Source organism: Erythrolamprus reginae, chromosome 1, assembly GCF_031021105.1.
Source record: "Erythrolamprus reginae isolate rEryReg1 chromosome 1, rEryReg1.hap1, whole genome shotgun sequence".
NCBI lineage: Eukaryota > Metazoa > Chordata > Lepidosauria > Squamata > Dipsadidae > Erythrolamprus > Erythrolamprus reginae.
The window spans coordinates 177,365,405-177,389,384 of NC_091950.1; the positions used below are offsets into that span (position 1 = coordinate 177,365,405).

The following is a 23,980-nucleotide window of genomic DNA, read 5'->3' on the forward strand; positions in this document are numbered from 1 at the left end:
TAAGAGTATGAATGAATTCAGGATCACTGAACTCACAAAAACTACGAGTGCTTGGCCAATATTACAACTGCATATTAAGTTAAAAAAAATTGATATTGAAGTTCCTAAATTAATTTTTATTTTAAAACATCAGATTAATTGCAAATTCAAACAATACTTCGTAATTATAGCAGAAAGGAAAATACTGAAACCATTAATTGTACATACATTTAAAAATGTATAAAATATATAATTTATTTGGAGCAGCAGATATAGGTATTATTATAGATCTTTATAAACTATTTTATGCAGCTGAAAATCTTGGGGAATCTATTTAATTATATATAGATCTTAAAACTGATATAAAGAGGAGAGTGATATAAAGATAACCATCTTTTATGCATTATATTGTTGTTAGCCGCCCCGAGTCTACGGAGAGGGGCGGCATACAACATAAATAAATAAATAAATAAATAAATAAATAAATAAATAAATAAATAAATAAATAAATAAATAAAATTATAATGAAAACAACAACAACAAATGCATGCACAAAGACACAAATGCATGCACAAAGAATAGCACATATTCAAAACAAAGACAGTGTATACTAAGACATTGTTGACATATCAATGCCATAAATAAAACATGTATGTAGACTAGATTCAGGGAGACTAAATTTAATTCTGAGATTAGTTAACATTCCAAATCTAAAACTATTTTCATGTAAAAATCCAACCTATTAATTTTAGGCACATAAATAATAAAGTTTGGCATTATAATACCATAATATTATTTTTATTCAGAAATAAATCAATTTGGATTATCATAGTGTAAACTAGATTTAGATGACTATTCTGTTCACAAATATCAATGCTGCTTTACTTCCAAACATGATTTGTTTGTGAATTCAAGCTTTGAAGTTTAAATGTGAATAGATAGACTTAATCTTCAGGTAGTTGCACATGATGGACAACTGATATCTCACTTTAGAATTGGGTTTATAGAAAGCTGGAGGACTGAATTATGAAATCCTAAACATGAATGCCATTCCTGGATTGTCAAGCCCTTGGATGCAGCTATGCCAGTTTGCACTTGTTTAGAGAATGAATGTGATGTTTGTATTAGAACAGGTGAACAATGGAGAATGTATATTGGCCAGATATTTCCTTCCCAAAATTTAACAAAAACCGAGAAGGCTTTCCAAATAAAGAACAATAATTTCTAGAACTAGTGTCTCCTCCAAAAGAAGAATAAATATTGCAGTTGGTACAATGCAAGTTGTCCTGATTAAGGTAAAAATCAGGAAAACAAAAATAAATTGCATTTGTATTTGCAGGAAATGAATGATCTAAAATAGCATATAATATAGCTAGCAGGAGGATATGTTTGCTAGCCAGATGTCCTTCGTGATAATAGACATGGAAGAGGAGACCTAAAGGATATTGGATATTTCCTCCTACTCATACCTGTATTTGCTACAGACAGGTGTAGCTTTGACCTATGTGCGGAAAGAGATATATGTGCGGAAAGAGATATACAGTATATAATAGTTTTCTCGCTGGTTGAAAGAATTTGCTGTAATATGTAGCAAATAATGACAGCATTCAAAATCAACTCCATTCTTTTAATGAAGAGTTTTTATGTTTATTGGACAAAGCCTTGTTTAGTCAATTCACCATATTCTGTGGTGTGCGTTGCACAGAGGTTTAATGTCTATAAGGAGCTAATAGATAGGTAGGTAGGTAGGTAGGTTGATAGATAAATAAATAAATAAATAAATAAATGATTGATTGATTGATTTTAATTATTTCATATTTAATTAATAGGAAGGATTTTTAATCCTTCAACATTTACTAGTGTCAAATCAACACTATCAATCCACTATAACTGCTACTACTGCTGCTACCACTACTACATCAACAACTACTACTACTACTACTACTACTACCACCACTACTTCAAAGCATTACCTGACTCCACTGATACGTGTTGTACAATGCTGTCAGCATATCTGGTCGCAGAATTTCATTACAACCCCGTTGTAGGAACAACTTGGCATTAGACTTATATTTATTCTGTTCATGTAGACAACAACGAAGCACACACAGAGAGACAAAAGACTTGTGAAGTCTACAAAAAAAAGCTCTAGATCCCAGATAGTGAGATTTAGGCCTTTGAAATATTCCTGTGTTCTCAAAATTGCACCAATGAATGGCATTTGTCATAATAACTGAATAACTGAACACCGGACACTAAAAGAGCTATCCCTGCATCCAGGGCTGCCCTTTTTAATAAGAAGAACATAGGAGTAAAACCAGACTTATTTGTTTTTCAGTTGAAATGTAATAATAAGGGTGAAATGTCATCCTCATTCATTGGGGCATAGCTTATGAGAACACAGAATATGGATAGGTTCACTCAAAAAGATACTGAGCAATTTTGGGTGGCAAAATACAGATAGTTTTCAGTACATGAAAGACATAACGTTTGGAATATCCCTGATCACACCTGTTACATCGCGGACTTCAGACATGTAAAAACGGACATCCACAAATGACAGCAGCCACATTTTGGATGTCTTGAACAACTTTGGCCAACAGTACCTGACTGCTTAACTCTCCTCCCCATTTGGCCAGCAGCGTTTTAGGGTCATCCACCACAAAGGAATACTTATCCTTCTTCTTCTCGTACTCTGACTTGTACAATTTCTGCTCAAAGCAGCATCAAGAAGTAATACATGGAGAGGCATAAATGTTAACCGCAATGTGTCAACTATGCAAAACTTTTTCTAGTTACTCATTAAATCCATTCACCCATTCAGAAAATAGAGAAGGGCCCCATTCCCCGCCTTCCCAAAAATAGTTATACTGTACATACATTTAAAACACAACATACTCTTTTAAATTAAATTAAATTAAATTAAACTAGAGCAGTGCTAGGCTGCTCTAATCAGAAATCAGCCTGAATAAGGGCTTATTTCCAGCTTCAGTAAGAATAAAATGTCAGTGTTAAAGATACAGAATTAAAACTTCAGAGTTGGCAGCATGTCTTTTAACTCTTCAAGTTAATCAAAATATTAAATTCAACTGTATTCTGACTATATATATACATTTCAAAATATATAAATGCTTGTCATATAGGTCCACATTAATAATCTGAACTTAACCCATTAAGGACACACAGCAAAATATAGAATATATTTAACTAAGAGCAGAGTTTGGCACACCTCAGCATCAATTAATTTCGCTGGCCTGAATGAGATTGACTTGAACTATACTTACTTCACAGCTCCAAATGTAGGAAAATTAACTTGATTTTTTTTGAAGTGGAAGAAGATTTATGTATTCAGCAGAAATAAAGTGTCCCTAAAAAGATGTATCTCAGGAACAGGGGGAATTCTCATTTTTTGCATTAAGCATGCATCATTATTGGAGTTTATAAAATCATTTCTATTCCTTATATGCTTAATATTTTCCTGATTGATTCACACATTATTTTATATCAGACATGAAAACATCGTGCTTGTGGTTGGGTATTTACATCTTCAAAACTGACTTCTTAGGGAAATCCTACTATTGTACCCAAATTTCTTAACCCTCTACTTTCCTTCAATACTTCCAATTCTGTTTAAGTTGCATCTTAATATAAACCAGTTAGTTTTCTATAATTGGATTTACTTATATTTTTATAAAATAAATACGGCACTATCACAAAGAAAACTCAAGTTCTTTTCATACCAAATCTCATATGTCCAGGATTTTTTTAAAGAAAAATCATTGTGAGTTTTTCATGCACTTTCTTAACCCTAATTTGTACGATGTGGCAACTGCAGTTCCAAAGACACAATCAAGGAATCTTGAAGCTATTATTCCACCTAAGTTCTCCATATATTGATATTTATCCCTAAATGTTTTTAGAACAACTAGTCCCTTTCACAAAATATTTAATCAACTTCTAACCCAGTCAGATCACTTTACGGATAGTTGTAGCAGTATACACCCTATCCTAATTAGACATCAGCAGCGCAAATCACCATTTTGGAAATTCATTGTCCTTATATACATTCTCCACTATCTCAGTAGCCTTTATAGCAGGAAACTACCTTTAAGAAGGCTTTGTGGTATCATTTCTTTGTATGGGCAACTAGGTTTGGGCATTGCCACCAATCAGTGTTTAAGATGGCATTCTGTGCTGCTAGATATTGGGAGCAAAATCTGAAATGAAGATACTTGCTTTTTTAGCTATCGTTTTCTCCAACTACCTTGAAGAATTGGGTAGGTAAAATGTATTAGTTCTCTGAACCTATGTATCTCTATGAGATGAAAGTCATCTAACTGGAGATTGGAATTTATTTTGGGCATTTGAGGAGGTCTGTTTTGGGCTATACTTAATCTTTTGAGGCTTAACAATAGAAGTATCTCTTGGATTTAAACACCATTTCATAGTGCTTTACAGTCCTTTCTAAGTGGTTTACAGAGTCAGCATATTGCCCCCAATAATCTGGGCCCTCATTTTACTCACCCCAGAATGATAGAAGACTGAGTCAACCTCGATTCGGTCAGGATTGAATTTCTGGCAAAACTACATTCTAACCAATGTGCCATCACCACTCTTAGTTAACTTATGAATTAGTTAATTGATTCAGGCTTGTTTGTCTTAAGTTCTCAGCCAACTAATCTTCCTCCATGTTTCCTGATCTTGAGGGTACAAAGCAATTTAATGTGCTGAGGAAGATTTCATGGAATTGTTGTGGGCAATTCCTATATTACAAGAGTCTTTTAATCTACTTACCGCATCCATCAAATGAGTAGCATGTTTAAAATGTCTGTTAATTGGACTGTCAGCAACATACTTGAACTTGGATTTTGTCTTTTCAAATGTTTCCTTGTACTTATACTATTGAAAACAAATATACAACAGTTATAAGGATTAAATATTACAAAAATCAAAAGTCATCAAATACTGATGAAATATAAATGTGTGAAACACTGCAATCTTTTCACAATTACTAATGAAAATGAGATATCAGTAAATGATTCCTTGAAAGTTTCCAGCCTAGAAGACCTGTTAGTCTGGTGCATCCCCAAACAGAACTGTGATATATTTTTATTTGCTTATTTATCAGTTTTATAGAGTCCCTGATTCCACCATGATTCGTGTGGCTCACAGAAAATGTTTAGGAAACAACAATTGAATGAAAAACTGCTGGTGATTTTCTGTCGCTATCCCATAGACAGTATTTTAATTTACTGCACCTGTGTATGATTTGCCAATTACATAGTGGCAGATAGGACAGCACTCTAGAGAGTTAACCTCATTGCCCAGAAAATCATTGCCCGTCCTTTCCCCTCTTTGGAAGAGCTTTATAGCTCCCGTTGCCTTAAGAAAGTTCAAAACATTCTTAAAGATCCATGTCATCCTAGGCACCCTTTTTTTTTTTTTGAATTATTACCATCTGGCAGATGGTACAGGATAATAAAAACAAGGACAAATAGGCTGAAAAACAGCTTCTATCCCAGGACAGTAACTATATTGAATTCTACTGTATAGTGCAACTTTAATGCAATATTGATTTTCAATTCAATTGTATAGAATGTGAAGGATCTGTGTTTGTGTTTTATTTTTATAATTATAATGTACACTAAAGATGGCATTTAATTTCATTGTATGCGGTGCACTGGCAACAAAGTAAACTAAATTAAACTAAAACATTTATTTCAAGTAGTCCTTCACTTACAACCATCCATTAAGTGACCATTCAAAGTTACAACAGGACTGAAAAAAATGATTTGCAATCAGTTTTTGCACCTATGAACTACTGCAGCATTTCCGTAGTCCCATGATCAAAATTTTGGTTCTTGGCAACCAGCTTGTATTTACAACAGTTGCAGCATCCCAAGAACATGTGATAGCCATTTGCGCTTTCTCAGCTGGCTTCACACAAACCAAGTAAATGGGGGAAGCTAGAATCACTTAACAACTCCAATGATTTATCTAACAACCATGGCAAAAAAGGGTTGTAGGATAAGGTGTAAGTCATTTAACAATTATCTTGCTTAGCAACAGATCCCAATGGTGGTTGTAACTCAAGGATTACCTGCATGACATGAATCTTGATTTATTTATCCAACTGATTCAATCGCATGATCAGCAGAACATGAATATGACACAGTATTGTAGAAACTGGTAAAATTTTATGTTGATAAAGAAAATCTGTTAGGCAAACCTGTACAGGTTGACTAGAAAGAAAATTAACTTGATTTCTAAATAATGTATCCAAGCTCTTTCCCCTTGTGTATGTGGAATCCTGCCACTAAATCAGATCTTCATAAAGAAACTACCTCTCACAATTTTGAACAGATACAAATAATGCACATACTGGACTATACAGAGCTTTATTCTTTCCTGCGAGGACAAGATCCGGAGTATCCCATGCGTAGCATCCAATGCCTTTGAGCCATGTTAAATCTTCCTTATATTTAACCTGCAAAAACAAAGTAGCAAGAGAAAACTTAACTATATGAAATAATGTCAGAAGTCACAAGGAGTCACCCTAAACTCCTAATTTAACCAACTAGTTAAATTGTTTAACTTTTTTTTAGCAGATTTCAGTTAGAAGAGCTATATTTTTCCTTTTGGCACATAAGCTGAATCTAGGCAAAAGTCCTCTTGGCAACTCTTTGAACGCAAGCTATAAACCTAAGATAACCTCCTATGGAAAGTCCTTCAAATATCTACATCTGCTCAGTTCTGGCAGAATAGAGCTCGAGTCTGTTCTTCTCCATTCAATTCCACCTATCATATTAACCATTAATAATAATAAACAATTCCTTTGCTTTTAGCTACACTGGAGCTTAGATGTTTTGATGGATTTTAAATTCTGAGATCATAAACAAAATGCAGTCAAAAGTCCACTGGTAACCCTATAAATCTTGAGTTCATTTTGCAGGTGGTATTATGACTGCTAAGCTCTCTAAGGTATGAGCAAAAATAGAAAATGATGCATTTATGAATTGCACCATAAATTAACCACCTTAGATTTTCTCAAGCCTATTGCTCTCTAAGGCATCTTGCACACAACATAAATTAATCAACATAAATTAATACTCACAGTACTAACTGCATCAGTGACTGCACGATGGTGGTAGTGTTCTGGCCGGTCTGGGATAGATCTCCAAAATCCTAATTCACTCATGTATTTTTCTTTATATTTCACCTAAAAAAATTGCAAACAATGAATAAATAATATTCAATTAACAAAAATACACAATGAGAATATATGAGAATGTATATATGTTTTTCTACAAGAAATCCCCACAAAATGCAATGGGACCTGCAAAAATGGAGCTTTATGTAGGCAAGCCTAGACTAAGAAAAATATGCATCGAATGGAGGTACCAAGATGTGACACCACTCACATCTGCTGCTTGAAATTCTTTTTCGCCAGCAAAACTGAACTAGAATGTGGAGGGAGGGGACAAATGAAGCATTGTGTAATGCCAAATCCATACACCTAATCAGACTGGGGAGGATATCCGCAATGCCATCACAAAATGAAGACAAGGATATACAGTGCTAAGTAACTTCCAATACAGTTGTTATTCGGTCACTAAGTTGTACCTGACTTTTGATGAACCCATGGACCATAGCATGCCAGGCTCCCAGGGTAGTGTTATGTACGTATCAATTTGCATAACTGCCACTGATTGGCTAATCTAGCGGTGGGAGAAATAAACTGCTGTCAGTGACTAGCAGGCTTCAGGGAAGTCCTTAAAAGTGGCTTCCCTGCAGCCTGTCTGCAGTCTGTATTAATTCTAATTAATCCTAAAATAAAATACAGAAAATAGTATAAGGGCAGACTAGATGGATCATGAGGTCTTTTTCTGCTGACAGTCTTCTATGTTTCTAATAGACAATAAAGGTGCTGAATTTTTCCTGTGATTTGATCCTTCATTTATGGGCAAATCTAACAAGTTTGACCAAATTTATGTTCTTTACATTAATGACACTATCTAACCATCTCATCCTCTGCTGTTCCCTTCTCCTTTTGCCTTCAATCTTTAAAAAATAAATAAATTATGTTCTTCTCATTTGATGGCCAAAGTATTTGAGCTTCAGATTCAGTATCTGTGCTTCCAAAGAGTTGGTTTCTTTTTAAGGATTGGCTGATTTAATTGTCTCATCAATCCCAAGGGACTCCCAAGAGTCTTCTCCAACACCACAATTTCAGAAGATCAATTCCTTACAAGTGCAACTCTCCCAGCCTTACATTACAACTAGGGGGAACCATGGCTTTGTCAATATGAACTTTTGTTGGCAAGGTGATGCCACTGCTTTCTAATACCTTATCTAGGCTCTGCTGCAGTATTCTAAATGTAAAGGAAGCTCCCCAAACCCCAATTTGATGTAATGGTCCCTAATGACAACTACAGTTTGCTGTAGCTGGATGGGTGGGTAGGTAGGTGGGATGGGAAATAATTGGACCCCTTTAAAAACAAGGTCTTGCAAACTGAATGCTTTTGAGTTAAATGGATATTGAGAATGTTTTATAGTCAGGCAGAATTGCATGTTTAAGAAGCCATATACTTACTTTGCTGATATCATCAGTGACTTTGCGATGATAGACAATGTCTAAGGCATCCTTTACAGTGTGGTATTTACCCTTTGCTCGCTCAAATGTTTCTTTGTAGCGCAGCTGATTAAAAAAAGAAAAAACACCAGAAGACATTTGTTTGAAATGTATTTTTATATCATTAATGAGATAGCCCTGAATTATGTTTCCTAATATGGGATGAATCAGACATTTGTTCAGCTTTCACACAGACAAAAATAGGCATAAATCCTAACCTGAAGACAATGTTATCCAATTATATTCTGACTGCTTAATTTTTCATAGGCAGGCAGACAGACAGACAGGCAGACAGACAATTATAAACCAAATGTACATTCTAAATAATCCTGGTTTTCTGCAAAAATTCACATTCATCCCTATTTTGGTAACTATTATTTCATCTGCTGAATAATTTTTCTACTAATTTAATATTTCATTATGAAGACCCATTTAATAAGAATTGATTATCCTCCTATAACATTATTTATAGCGTGAAAACATGTATTATCTTTGAAAGGTATCTTTTTCTTATCATTCACTTACATCACTGGCATTCAGATAAGCCTTCTTAGCTCTGATGAGGATTGGTGTATCTGGGACTGTTACATATTTATCCTTTAGTTTATCGTAGAGTGACCTGTATTTTTTCTAAAGAAACAGAAGTGGGAGGGGAGGAAAAGTATGATTAATATTGAGACTTGTGCTCTATAGAGACTAAAGTATAAAAGTGGGACTTTGAATATCTCAGTGAGCATAGCCTGAAGGCTTGCTCTTTAGAAGAACCAGATGTTCATCTGTCTCATGAAGATAACCCAAATGGTTGCAGCTTTTACCTCACTGGCAAAGTCCTTCACATGCTTAGCAAGTTTTAAGGCAGGTGTATGGTCTCCAGCATGGTGATGTGGTCTTTCCTTGGTGGCAAGTTCAACATACAAGTACTGTAGAAGAATATAAAGTTGTTACAGATCAGAGAGGTTTCATGTACATCTAAAAACCCAGACTCCTTCTTCCATTGAATTTTGCATACTTATATTCTTGGTCTTTCTGCTCTTAAGTGTCAGTTCATGCTTACATACTGGCATTTTTTAAATCAGGGACCTCTAAAGATCAGAGCTACTGCATTTTGTAAGAAGAAATTGTAAGAAGCAGAAACCCTTCAAATTAAGAGTAAACTGCAATGAATTATATCAATTAATAAAATCAATCATTAATCCCATTGGAATATTGCTTGGTAGAGTTTTCTATGATAAGCTTCTAACAAGAAATACTAGCCAAATGCATCAAATAAATGATCCATGTGCATTCCTCCAGTACAATCAAAGTATGGAAATAAGAAAGGTTAAATTGCCAAACGACCTGCGCTCATATCAGTTCAGCTCTGATTACCAAAATTTAGCAGTCTTCAACTTTACGATTTTATTTCAATTTCTTTCAAGTAATCAAATGATATAAAATTTATTTATTTATTTGTTTGTTTGTTTATTCATTTTTTAAATTTATTTATTTATTTATTTGTTTATTCGTTTTTAAAATTTATTTATTTATTTATTTATTTATTTATTTATTTATTTATTTATTTATTTATTTATTTATTTATTTATTTATTTATTTATTTATTTATTTATTTATTTATTTATTTATTTATTTGCCACTCATTCTAAAATAGACTCAGAGTAAGAAAATGACTCTAGTTGGATGTTTGTGGCTGTAAATCTGTGATGAATTAATAACTACATTAATTAAAATAACTAAAAACAGTCTAGCTATATCACCAATGTACTGTATATATGTGTGTTTGTGTGTGTATGTGTGTATACATATATATATTGACATTAAGGGAGACCAGGATAGCACTATTTTGACCTTGTTCTGGCTATAGATAGATAGAGAGAGAGAGACAGAGACAGAGAGAGACAGAGACAGAGACAGAGGCAGACAGAGACAGAGCGAGACAGAGAGACAGAGAGAGAGACAGAAACAGAGACAGAGAGAGACAGAGAGAGATCTGCTTGAAAATGTTAAGATGTGAAAACAAGAACATTAATAAAAAATATTGCAAAAAAGTATAGCTATGTTATAATTAGAACAATAGGCGCATCTAGCTTAGTTCACAATGTGAGAAAAGTATACAAGATGGAGGAGGAGGAGGAGGAGAAGAAGGAGGAGGAGGAGGAGGAGGAGGAAATATTAGGCATAAGCTTTTACAAGACAGATCAGAGATGGTTTGGAATTAAGACAATGAAAATTCTTGGAGGTGGAATAGACCTGAAGATTCCACTAAGCTGACTCAATAATTACAAGCACAGGAAACCATTTGTTAGTGTAATTTGCACAATTACAAAGCACATAACAATGGCAGGAGAAGAGCTCTTAATATATCCTTTCCAATGAGCTGAGTAGGTCACAGTTACTTGGCAGGAATGCCAACAGCACAAATGTACAAAAGGAAAGTTCCTGCCTGGTGGTGGTGGTGGGGTCCAAGTCTTATTACTTGGAAAAACAACCAAGAGTAAATTACATTAGAGATTTATGAAACTACGCTACTTTCTTTTATTGTCATGAGTAAGTTGGTTGAGGAAAAACCCTTACATCTATGCTATTAATTTAAAGAGAGTTAATCATTGTGTAATGTTGTTTTCATGCTTTTATTTTTTCTCTTTTTTATTTTTTATTTTAGCTTCTTTTTAAAAAAATAATTACAAATAGTTATGTTATCAATATTATGCGTAGAGTTTAATTAAGACTACAATGTATTTCTTAAGTTGCCATAATGAACAATTCCGTACCTTTAATTAATTAATGAAACAATTTCAAAATTGATTATTGTAAATCTCTAGTTAATTTGCCCAATTTTGTTCTTTTTCTTCTATGAATTGTTCTATATTTTTAATGCAGTTATTATTCTGTTCCTTAAATATTTTAATAAATAATCAAAAATATGAAGGAAGATGGTACAATGTTTCTCAACATTACAAAATTAAAGGTAATTAGAAAATGTTACACAATTCTTTCATACCTGCAGCTGCACATGTACATACCTTGCTCTGCAGTTTTTGTCCCCTTTTGGCTCTGTTAAATTCTGGTGTATCAAGGATAGATGTGTACTTAGTCTTTTGCTCTTTACCTGCAGCTCTGTATACAATCTGGAAAGGATTACATGAATACGATATTGTGAGAACAACCCCAAATATGCCCATCATTAAAGAAAAGCAAAGTTCGTAACTCCTTAAAGCAGTTGATATGGGCTAAACAGTAGAACATTTAACTCATCATCTGCTAAACCAGTGGTTCTCAACCTTTCTAAGGTGGCGACCCCTTAATACAGTTCCTCGTGTTGTGGTGACCCCCAACCATAAGTCTAGCCCCAATTCTCTCAACAGAGCTTTGAGCTGATTGGAAGGAAGGTCAGAGAGACGCCCCCACTGTAAACGCCTGATTGGTCGGATTGTAAAAATATGTTCCAAGATGCCAGAATAGAAGCTTTAGTTCCTAATACCAGGAGAAATTTGTCTTTTCCCAGGGTCTCAGGCGACCCCTGTGAAATGGTCATTCAACCCCAAAAGGGGTCCTGGCCCCCAGGTTGAGAACCACTGTGCTAAACAAATAATTCCCCCACCACTGTCAAACTATTCACTGAGGCTGCATTAATATTGTTATTAGTCTTCTAATCATTCCTATCGCCACCTCCTCCTACTTATGATTGTATGAATCTAACTTGTTGCTTGTATCATTACAATTTATATTAATATTTACTGATTGGTTATTTGTATCATATGACAATCATTAAGTGTTGTACCTCATGATTCTTGACAAATGTATCTTTTCTTTTATGTACACTGAGAGCGTAAGCACCAAAGATAAATTCCTTGTGTTTCCAATCACACTTGGCCAATAAAGAATTCTATTCTATTCTAAAATCTCTTTTTTTCCTGGAATGAAGCATTGCTCAATATTTCTGTCTAAAGTTATCAAAATAATTTAACTACTTTTCACCTTCATTTTGGGGCAGGATATTATTGGAAATGTCTTGCACTAACCTCACTTGCACCATTGACTATAATAGGAAGAAGATCCTTTAGCTCAAAAGTATTATGCAGCATTTACAGGCAAACAATATGGAACAGTAGCTGTTTTCCTTCATCCCTGAACTTGGCTTATAATAATTAAATTCAAAGCAAATTATCTAAGATTTTGCAAGCATGTGTCTGTTATAACCAACCTTGGGTTTATAATTTGGTCAAAACTGGGTTGATTGATTTATAAATTCATAACTTCCCAACAATAACAATCAAAGCCTCCCTGCTATGACATATATTCAGCTTTGTTGGCACTTCTTCCCAACCTAAACTACAATGTATGCAGTTAGTTATGCTGAAAAGCAGATTGCATACAAGTCCCCTTGGTTATATCCCACAAGTCGGATGCATCACATGCAAGCCATGTTCACCCCAGCTCCTCAATGGCAAGAAAGGTCACAAGACATCACATGATGTCACGTGACATGATCAAATTTGACACCCGTGACATATATCTACCCAAAAACAGTGTAGAATTTTCTTCACTTTGCAAAGTTACCAAGTAGTCCCACCATCAATTCTATTTCATATTTGTATTGGTATCAATGGAATCATGTCTCTATGCTGTATTTTTCATTGGTTGTCTGCCACAGTGAATGTCCAACCTTCTTCTATGGCGGTTACATAGAAAGCAACCATATGTTAGGAGTCAGTTTTCCTTTTGAATTTAAAGAGCTTTTCATTGTGGGGAAACTAACAAATTGCCTACAGTGATGTCAGGTGAGATGGATGTGAAGCCTGCCAAATAAGACACTGGTAGGCCAGGGAAACTCTCGAATGGTTTATTGGAAAATAATAACGGTAACATGCAACTGCAATTGCTAACAACAACAACATGGCCATGCCTGGCAGCTATTTATATCCCTTGTTGCCAGGCTGAGCTAGCCAATCCATGCTCTGTATTTTCCCGCCCAAGGATAGGGGGCGGGCCACATTTTCCAACTGTCCTCTGGACACAACACCGGGCAGCAAACAAATTCAATAGATACATTAATAAATACATTGAACTCACCTCACTAAGGTGGGTCTTTAGCTCCTGGTCTTTTCTATAAACAGGAGTGTCTAGAACCACAGAGTACTTGTCTCGAACTTTCTTTGCAGCATCAGTGTACACATAATGAGACTGGAAAGGAAAATAGATTTAAAACATTAGCCCCACACAATTAAGTAAGAAAGCGAAGATTAAAACAAATTTAAGAAAGTAAAGTTTACCTAACTTTAACAGAATGTCAGTCTCAGTGTTCGTGTATTACAGATTCATATTGTCTTATGTTTAAAATATATTTATATTATGGGTTTATTTGTAAGCCATTTATTATGGAGATAAAGTGGCATATATGCTTGATTAATTAATTATCTCATATGACACTATAAACAGTTTTCTGAGAAGGGCAGCATACAAATCTAAATAATAATAATAATAATAATAATAACAACAATAATAATAATAATGATAAATATTGGCTTACAGTGAGTCTTAATTAATAAGTAAGGTTCAGTAAATAAATACATCTAGCATTGATAGTTGTGTGTGAGAAATGACATACCCAGAGTTTGCGTAAATGCCGCGCACGGACCATATCCGGAGTATCATACAGGAAGCAGCCCAGACCTCTGAGCCATTGTAGATCACTTTTGTATTTAACCTGTCAAATAAAGACATTGATTGAATATATAGCTCTTCCATATCAGAATATATATTTCACATAAATCAATAATCTGAACTGGTCTTAAAAGCTGAGAAATCACAAAGCCATTCTATTGGAACATTTGTCTAATATAGGGATGGGAAAACTATAATTTGATTCCATTCTGAACCACCACAGTCTGCATAGCCAAGACTGATGAGCACTGTAGTCCAAAATCTTGAAATCCACAGGTTTCAATTGGAGTACCCAAAGCATTTGCAGTTGATATAACAAACTAATCCTGTCCCTTGTGTATGTGTTTGTTTGTTTGCTTATGAAACATTTTCTGTCTGCCAATCAACCTCAGTGATTCTGAGTGGTTTAAAACAATTAAAAAAAACCAATATACAAAAAATAAAATCAATACTCTGCAGGTCTCCTGGTGACAATAATCAATCAAACAAGTCACTTGATGGGCTCCATCCCACTCTGGAATCCCTACACCCATTGGCAAAATCAGGTCTTGAGGGTCTTGCAAAAAAAGTGTCAAAGTGGGGGCCAATCTAATCTCCTCAGGGATGATGTTCTAAAGGGAGGGAGCTACCATGGAGAAGACCCTTCTTCTGGGTTACACCAACTGCACTTCCTTAGGAGAAGGGACCCACAATGTTTCCTGCCTTCCCACTCTGCTGAGTCAGTTAGACATTACCGGGTAACGACAGTTCTTTAGCTAACCTACAATACCATGTAGGCTTTTTAAAATAACAACTAGCACTTTGAATTGCACCCGAAAGCAAATACAGGTTCCGTTTATTGGCTGTCATGCATTTTAATATTTTATTTTAGGGAGGGAAACCATTAATAGAAAATATTGTTGATAATGCCATAGGCATTAATATTTGTTGCAACCCGCCTATATGTATTCACAGAAACTTATTCTAAAGATTTAAAACAAGTTTTGCTTACATCACTTGTAATTTCTCCAACATAGCGGTTGTGTACAGTTTGTGGAGTAAATGGTAAGGAAATCAAGTGTCCTTGCATCTTGAAGAAATCAGTCTTGTAGATAAGCTAAAATAAAGAGAGAAGAATAAGATTCTCCCCTCCCTGCAAAATCAAACACAACACAAATTGTGCGTCTAATATAAAAATAAGATATGCCTACATCACTGAAAGCTTCTTGGTTTATTTTCACTTGGCGATGGAGTGGAGTATCAGGTGTAGTATGAATCTTATCTTTATTTTTGTGATACACCTCCCGATACATTCTCTGTAAGAAAAAAAAGGATTAAATCTTAATCTATGTTGCACAGTATTTGCTGAAGAAACATTTATTTCAGTCATTTGACTAGACAGAACTGACCCATGAATGCTAAATAATAAACACATGATTTAGCTATGCCTCTTAAATTAACATAGTTAATCCTACAAAAGTTCATTTACTGATCGTTCAAAGTTAGAACAGCACTGAAAAAAGTTACTTAAGACCATTTTTCACACTTACAACAGTTGCAGCATCCCCATGATCAGGTGATCACAATTCAGATGCTTGGCAACTGAAATCAGACAATATTTATGATGGTTGCAGTGTCCCAGAGTTATATAATCACCTGTGATCTTCTTATAAGCAAAGTCATTCGGGAAGCCAGATTCACTTAACAGTCATGTTACTAACTTCACAACTGCAGTGATTCACGTGTCAAGAAAGGTTGTAAAATGGGCCAAAATTCACTTAACAAAATATTTGGTGTAGAAATTTTGAGCTCAGTTGTGGTGATAAATCTATATTAAAGGTAATAGAATACTGTATACATGGAGCCCATGCTTAATTTACAGCAAGCAAACTAGATTGCAGAAAATATGACTTCAGCAATACAGCGATCAATGCCTGGAATTCACTACCTGACTGTTGTTCCCCCAACCCCAAAATCTTCATCCTTTGATTGTCTACAATTCATCTCTCCCCTTTTCTAAGAGGTCTTTAAGGGGCATGCGTAAGCGTACCATTGTGCCTACCGTCCCTGTCCTACTGTCATATTGTCTTTTTATCATTACTTGCTATGTTATGTTTATATAAACGACTATCCTATACTTGATTGACAAATAAATAAAATAAATAAAATAAATAAAATAAATAAAATAAATAAAATAAATAAAATAAATAAAATAAATAAAATAAATAAAATAAATAAAATAAATAAAATAAATAAAATAAATAAAATAAATAAAATAAATAAAATAAATAAAATAAATAAAATAAATAAAATAAATAAAAAATACAATAAATAAAAAATAAATAAATAAAAAATAAATAAATAAAATAAAAAATAAAAAATGAATAAAATGAATAAAATGAATAAAATAAATAAAATAAATAAAATAAATAAAATAAATAAAATAAATAAAATAAATAAAATAAATAAAATAAATAAAATAAATAACAGTTCGAGAGAAAGCAGTTTATTGTTCCTATTTTGTGCTTTCTTACTTCGAGTACTGTGGACTTTTCAGGCATACCGGTAATTTATTATTTTCTTTAATTTTTTTTTTAAATACCCCCATATTTTAATGCTCAGATCCCATTTCTGCTACGTATGTAGATGATCAAAAAGTTTACTTGACTGTTATTTTTGTCAGGTTACCTTTCTATGGGAACAAAAGCTTGTCACTGGATATGCTGTCCATACAGCCAGTTTGAGAATGGACTCGCTCTCAGTAGTGCCCCTCTTCCCCACAAAATCTACAACACATTCCCAACCATTCAGATAAACCTAAAACATTTACTACACCAGTCAATGCATTAATACTGATGGAGAAAAGAAGTGGAGCATTAACCTTCTTGCTATATTGTAGCCATGCAGGTTTTATGCACAGGTACAGTTCTTCATTGCACAAAAGATTCTAACTTTTCAAGCTTTTCAAAGTTAGCGATTTGAACACACAATTTAAAACCATCAATATTTCTAGCAGTCACATTTATCCACTTTATCTAAAATGAGTTTCATAAACATTGTACAGAAGTGCACCATTTTTCAACGCAAGATTCCTACATAAGATTCTAACAGTGATCACAAATAGTTTTATAAAACCAAATATTGAATCATAGCAATTTTGGGTTTATGAAATGAATTAAATACTTACCTCATTAAGGATTTTATTGACTTTCCTTGTATGTACAAATGGAACAGCTTTGGGCCCAAAATTGTAACCACTGCCCCTGAGGTGTTCAAAAACCTCTTTATATTTTATCTGAAAAACAAATCCATACATAGACTTCAGATTCATGTGCCTTTAATAAATAGAAACTGTTGCAGCATAACCCAAAAACCAAATGAATCGTGATATAATGAAACCAATATTTCACTGAAACACATGTAAAAAGACCCCATATTGCAGTTATGCCATGATTGCCTATCCCTTAATATATTTGAACATTTTAATGAAATATCTGATTTTATTATTTTTGTTTTTATTTGTTTCTTTTAAATTTATATCTGACTCAATTGAAAGAAGAAGTCAATAAAAGAAAAATGCTTGGAATTACATTTTAGAAATATATGTACATTTAAAGCAGAAAGAAAATGATATGACAGATTTTTGAAACTGCTGTTTTTTCCCCATGTCTTTCGGAGTAAGAGAAAGTTTTTCATCCTATCCAAAATGTAAAGTCATACAAATCTTACAGTAGCTTTGCTATAGATAGGGCCTCACATGAGCAGAAAATATCTAGCATAAATAAGAGGATTTTTCCAACAGAACACAAGTTTTCTATAGCTAAGAAAAGACTAGAGGAATGTGGCTGTTAACATTAGGATATCTGTTGCATATTATATTGAATGCTACTTCATGTCCAAAAAATATTTCTATACTCTTAAGCATGAATAAGCATAAAGATTGCATTATGCTTATGTCTTGTTTAATATTACTTTGACAGTATTTCTCTTTTTCTGACTGGAACTAAAATTTAATTAAACAGTTACTTACATCACTGCCAATATAGTTGGCATGTTTAGCATGCTTGAAACCAGGAGTATCTGGTGGGAGTTTGTATCCAGTAGGAAGGGCATGCAAGCCAGCATTCCGGTAGAGAGGCTGTCAAAAAGAAATGAATAAATGAATGAAAAATGTAATGTGTAATTATATGCAAAAACCTTTTAAGGCAATTGTTGGGAAACTTCAAACTTGTAGAATCAACTTTGGGTATGCTCTAGCACCCTACAAGCAGAAAGCATATCAGGTTCTTCCCACACTCTTTTTTTCCCCAGAACTTTTTCATAGCCTGTGTCTGGTAAATTGAAAATATACATCAAGAAATGCAATCCTAGCCACTTTTAACTGCAGTACTCAATGGTAATAACATTTCAATAAGGGAAGTAGTGATCTCCTCTTGGTAGGATATGTTCAAGCAGAGGCAAGCCAATCTGATCGTGCTACATCTGAATTTAGATTTTCCACTAAGAAAGGATTGGTTTAGATGGTCTAATTCAGTGTTTGCCAACCTTGGCCACCTGAAGATATTTGGACTTCAACTCCCAGAATTCCCCAGCCAGCGAATGCCAAGTGGCCAAGGTTGGGAAACACTGGTCTAATTAGTCCCCTTTCAAATATATAATTCCACAGTCTGCTAAGTTTAGGATTATGGTCAGAAAAAGGTGAATGTGCTGAACTCTGCACCCTATTGGCTTTGGTTTATCTCCAGAAGCCTAAGGATTAGGGACAGATCTGGTTAATATTAAATAGAGAGACATCCCCTCTCCCCGCCAAAAATCCCATGTCTGTAATTTAGAATAGGAATAGCATTCTGAGAGAGGAAGTAGCAAACCCTTCTGTTTTATTGCCAAGAAAACAAAACATTTCCACAAATTATCATCATGAGTTCGGAGAGTGCACTTTCTATTAGCAACCTCACTACCAAAATAGTAGCCAAAATTACACTGCTAATGAAGAGACATATCAATACACTTTACATATATGAAAAGCATTTGCAGGAATGAGAAGACCCCTAAATATCCTAAACAGCTGGGTCCTTGTATGGCTCATTATAACTCTGTCTTGAACATCTCCTTCTTATTGTTTGATATTTGATACTGTATTATTTCTTTATTATTATTATTGCTGCTGCTGCTGTTCTTCTGTGGCTTCCTGATCCCAAATTTCATCAAACCCCTTTCCTCCCTCTTTTAAAAAAATTGTCACCAAGAACCAAAATCTAAGTACTTACTTCGCTCTGTATCTTGTAAGCCCGATTTGCCCGCTCCAGATCCACTGTCTTATTTGTGGATGTATATTTCCCTTTGATATGATGCACGTAGTTGTGGCGGTAAACAGCCTAAGAATTGACAAAACAAAATAAGCTATGTTAAATCTTAGCAAAAGCTTCCTCGTTGTTTTGGTTTTTAAATGCTGGTGAGATATCAATCAGATCTAGCGAAAGCAACAGTAGAGTTTCAAAGGAAAATCCTAATGCTGGAGAGGGAATCTGAAAAAAAAGAATTCTTTCCTTCCTTCCTTCCTTCCTTCCTTCCTTCCTTCCTTCCTTCTGCCATCTGATCTACACTTATGACACAACATTGCTTTGCCTAGAAAGTCATCACGTCTGGATTATTCAAGCACTTGCTGAAGAATAAAGAAAAATACCAGTCCTATTGATTTATTTATAAAATTTTCTACCTTGTGGCAATCTAAAAAAGCCTTCGGTAGCTTATATAGGACATAGAATAAATTATTAAACAAGACATAGGACATAGAACAAATTAAAACATCCATGGTAACAAATAAAACCATGCCAGAACTTCATATATAACAGCAATATATGTAGTAACCAACCTAAAAAACTGGACCCTTTTATCTTATGATATAGAAAGCTGTCAGGGATATCAGAGCTAAATGAATTGAAAATAAAATGTCCTGTGCATCTAATATGTGACTTAGATGTAAAAACAAAAATGGGGGTGGGTGGGTGGGTGTTCTTCTGTTGTGTTGCTGTAGGTTTTTTTTTTCTGAAGCTATGCAATTACTTGCATTGGGGAAAAATTAATCCCCATTCAATTTTTGCAGTATTTGTGAACATGCTCTATTTGGTTGATAAAATTGCAATGAAATGAAACTGGATCATTCTGAAAGCATTTTCTGATTTTGAGACTGAAATGACCCATTCCTGAACTATTTCCAGCTGCAAGTTTGTACTGTTTTGTCAATTGCTGCTGCTTGGCTGGTGGATGGAGTTCTAGTAAGCCATGCCAAGTATGTTAGTGACAATCCAAGCCATGATCATTAAAGGAAAGGAGGAGGAGGCTGATGGGAACAGAAATACAGATACTCACTTCACTCAGATTCTTGCCACTGAGCACATTTTGATCATAAAGAGGTGTGTGTGTGACTACAGAATATTTGCTCTTCATTTTATCTGCCTCTGCCTTGTATTTCAGCTGTGAGAGAGAAAGAATACATAGATAATACCTTCTTTTTTTGTCATTCTATTTTTTTTAAAAAAAATCCTTTTAATAGTTTTTTGTGAAAGTAGCACTCTTAAAACACATCAGGTTGTGCCAGGCTTGGAGCCTCTTTTCCATGAAGAAAGGGTGCAGTGGAAAATTGCATGCAACAATAGCTTTGGCGGGATTAAAAACCATCTTGGATAAATTGGCTGGTGCTTCATCTGCTGGCCTCCTTCCAGTTACTTAGAAATATATATATTTTTGCATTTGAAAATGTTTGGGTTGGTAGAAGTTTGAAGCGACTAGAAATTGCCGACCATACTTACGAGATTGCGAAGATCATAGGCATGTTTAGCATGAAGAATTTCAGGAGTATCCCAAACAAAACAGCCAATGCCTTTGAGCCAGTTGAGATCATCTTTGTATACAAACTGAAATATTAAAATTAAAAGAGAAAGGATGAAAATTCCATTCCATGCAATCTCAAGAATGCTTTATCTGTCAACTAAAATTAACTTCCCAACTTGGGTCCGGCTCTATTGCATGTAAAATGATCTATTAATTTAATTCCAGGCCTGGAAGGAATACCAATATCAACAAGAATAATTTGAATTTGAATTTGAATTTCACTCTTTCTAGTATCCATGCTTATCAGATCTGGTATGAAAAAGTTTTAAAGACAAGCAGAATATTATTCAATAGGACTTTTTTATTAGCCTCTGCCATCTGAAGAAAATATAATTACTAGAAGCAGGAAGCTCCAAAAAGTGGTTAGTTAGTTTAATTTTTGATGCCTAGGTTTACAGATGTTTATGGTTGTTTTATAATATAAACCAACACATGGTGGTTATACATCAGTATTGTACTTTCAGTTTGTGTTTGAATTAAGTTGCATTAAAATCAATTTAGTATAGTTTACAATGTATAAAAAGAATTATATCCCACCACTCATACTTTTTCTGTCCTTATGCAAAGTTTGTTTCTAAGAAGGAATTATCATATAATTGACTTACATCACTAAGTTGATTGTTGACTTTTCGGGCAAGAATATTGGCATGAGGATCTGGAATACTAGCCCACTGATGGAGATGGATGCGATAATCAACTTCACTGATTTTCTTCTGTGTTTTCTTAGCTGTCACAATGCCCACCATGTCTGGGACAATATGAATTTTAGCCTTGTTCTTTTCATAGACGTCTCTGTATAAACGCTAGGAAATTCAGACAGAAAATTTAGTTAATAGTACATTAACAAGTTTCCCAGCTAAATATTAATCCATGTTAATTTTCTAAGGAGTTGAATACTATGATTAACTATGATAAACATATATCTATTGTAAGATAAAATACAGGAAATAGTATAAGGGCAGACTAGATGGACCATGAGGTCTTTTTCTGCCGTCAGTCTTCTATGTTTCTATTAGAATAAATGTGAGCAAATGCTTATTGATTTATTTTGGAATGTAATAGTGCTGTAATTATGTTAAAATAGCTTTACAAAAATAAAGTGACTAGAAATCACTGAACATCTAATATAAATACAGCAATATAACACATATAAGCCTTGGCTGGCCTAAAATATCTTTGCTATGTATATCTGTCTCTAAATCCAAAAGAATCAAAGCTTATAATTTTTATGCTTGACTCCTCACCACTTGGAGAAGTAGGAAATGTTTAATAATATAGTTTTTTTAAATATCTTACATCAATGTTGAGTTTGCCAACTCTTAAGCATCTTGCAGTGTTGGGATCATCTTGAACACCTTTAGGTATAGTGTAGAGTGCTTTAAATTTATCATACTCTTCCCGATATTTTACCTAGTGGCAAAGAAAAGAAAAATAAACCATACAGGAACCATGTCATATTTCTAAAGCAGATTTATAAATGCATTGTTAAGTATACTTACAATACTGGCATTATATTTCAGCTGTTTAGCACGAACAAAAGGCACGGCATCAGGAGGCAATTTATAAGTGAGGGATTTGATTTTCTCCCACAGTTTCTTGTATACATTCTGAAGAAAGGAGAAACAGTTATATGTATAGTTGAGACAAAATCTATGAAATAGCAGTGTAGAACAGGCAATCCTCGACTTACAACCAGATTTATATTTAAATTTGATGTCATACAGTATGCCTTCTTTTAATTGTAATCTTCTGACATGAATAAAGCAACTTATAAAAACCATCCAATTAGTGACCATTTAAATTAACAATGGCACTGTAAAAAGTGAACCTCTGACCCCCCCACTAACACCGACTGCGACCGACCGGAGAGGTAGGAGGAGAACCACTGAAGGACAGTGCCTCCCACTCCCAACCCCTCTAGCCGGCGCAAAAGGATACTGTGGTCGATGGTATCAAAAGCCGCTGAGAGGTCAAGAAGCACCAGGATAGAGAATAAACCCCTGTCCGGGCCTGCCAGAGATCATTCATTAACGCGACCAAAGCAGTTTCCATGCTATAGCCGGGCCTGAAACCTGACTCTTGAGGGCCTAGATAATTGGCTTCTTCCTAGGACTGCTGGAGCTGGAGCGCCACCACCTTCTCCACAACCTTCCCCATAAAGGGAAGGTTGGAGACTGGATGATAGTTGTTAAGGATGGCTGGGTCCAGGGAAGGTTTATTGAGGAGGGGGCACACAAGTGCCTCCTTGTAGGAAGCCGGGAAGGACCCCCTCCCCAAAGAAGCATTGACAATCTCCTGGACCCAGCTCCATGTCACCTCCCTGCTGGCCGAAACCTGCCAGGAGCGACACGGATCCAGCAAACAGGTGGCGGAATTCACAGCTCCAATGGTCTTGTCCACTTCATCAGGTGTCAGCAGATCAAACTCTTCCCGGACAGATGGACAAAGACGGGCCCCAGTCACCTCGACTGACTCGTTGTCAGTCGACTCTGTTATCCAATCGGAGTCCAGGTCCGCCTGGATCCGAGTGACTTTATCAGCGAAAAATGTGTTAAAGTCCTCGGCACTGCCCTGCAAGGGCTCTCCAACTCCCCCCTGGTTAAGAAGGGAACGGGTCACCCTAAACAGAGCGGCCAGGCGAGATTCCGCTGATGCAATCAAAGCGGCATGATATGCGCATTTTGCCACCTTGAGCGTCACTTTGCAAGTCTTAATATGAGCTCTTACAAGTGTTTGGTTGGATTTGAACTTACTCTTCCTCCATCACTTCTCTAGATGTCTCTTCTGGCGTTTCAACTCCCGTAGCTCCTCAGTAAACCAAGGAGCTCTCTGGGGTCT

The 23,980-nt window shown here is 35.0% G+C and overlaps 1 protein-coding gene across 1 annotated transcript in view; it reads right to left on the reverse strand.

The window, feature by feature from the left end:
* NEB (nebulin) overlaps window positions 1–23,980 on the reverse strand; it is a 244,026-nt gene that overhangs the window by 51,396 nt on the left and 168,650 nt on the right. Inside the window, exons 99-118 of the mRNA XM_070737126.1 lie at window positions 22,642–22,749; window positions 22,439–22,552; window positions 21,748–21,945; window positions 21,061–21,165; window positions 20,621–20,725; window positions 19,519–19,626; window positions 18,282–18,389; window positions 17,439–17,546; window positions 15,463–15,567; window positions 15,264–15,368; window positions 14,217–14,315; window positions 13,682–13,792; window positions 11,632–11,736; window positions 9,427–9,531; window positions 9,137–9,241; window positions 8,573–8,677; window positions 7,094–7,198; window positions 6,362–6,466; window positions 4,774–4,878; window positions 2,586–2,690 (exon numbers count right to left, since the gene is read on the reverse strand). Of these exons, the coding sequence (XP_070593227.1) occupies window positions 2,586–2,690; window positions 4,774–4,878; window positions 6,362–6,466; window positions 7,094–7,198; window positions 8,573–8,677; window positions 9,137–9,241; window positions 9,427–9,531; window positions 11,632–11,736; window positions 13,682–13,792; window positions 14,217–14,315; window positions 15,264–15,368; window positions 15,463–15,567; window positions 17,439–17,546; window positions 18,282–18,389; window positions 19,519–19,626; window positions 20,621–20,725; window positions 21,061–21,165; window positions 21,748–21,945; window positions 22,439–22,552; window positions 22,642–22,749 (2,214 nt within the window). The remainder of the gene's footprint in view (window positions 1–2,585; window positions 2,691–4,773; window positions 4,879–6,361; window positions 6,467–7,093; window positions 7,199–8,572; window positions 8,678–9,136; window positions 9,242–9,426; window positions 9,532–11,631; window positions 11,737–13,681; window positions 13,793–14,216; window positions 14,316–15,263; window positions 15,369–15,462; window positions 15,568–17,438; window positions 17,547–18,281; window positions 18,390–19,518; window positions 19,627–20,620; window positions 20,726–21,060; window positions 21,166–21,747; window positions 21,946–22,438; window positions 22,553–22,641; window positions 22,750–23,980) is intronic.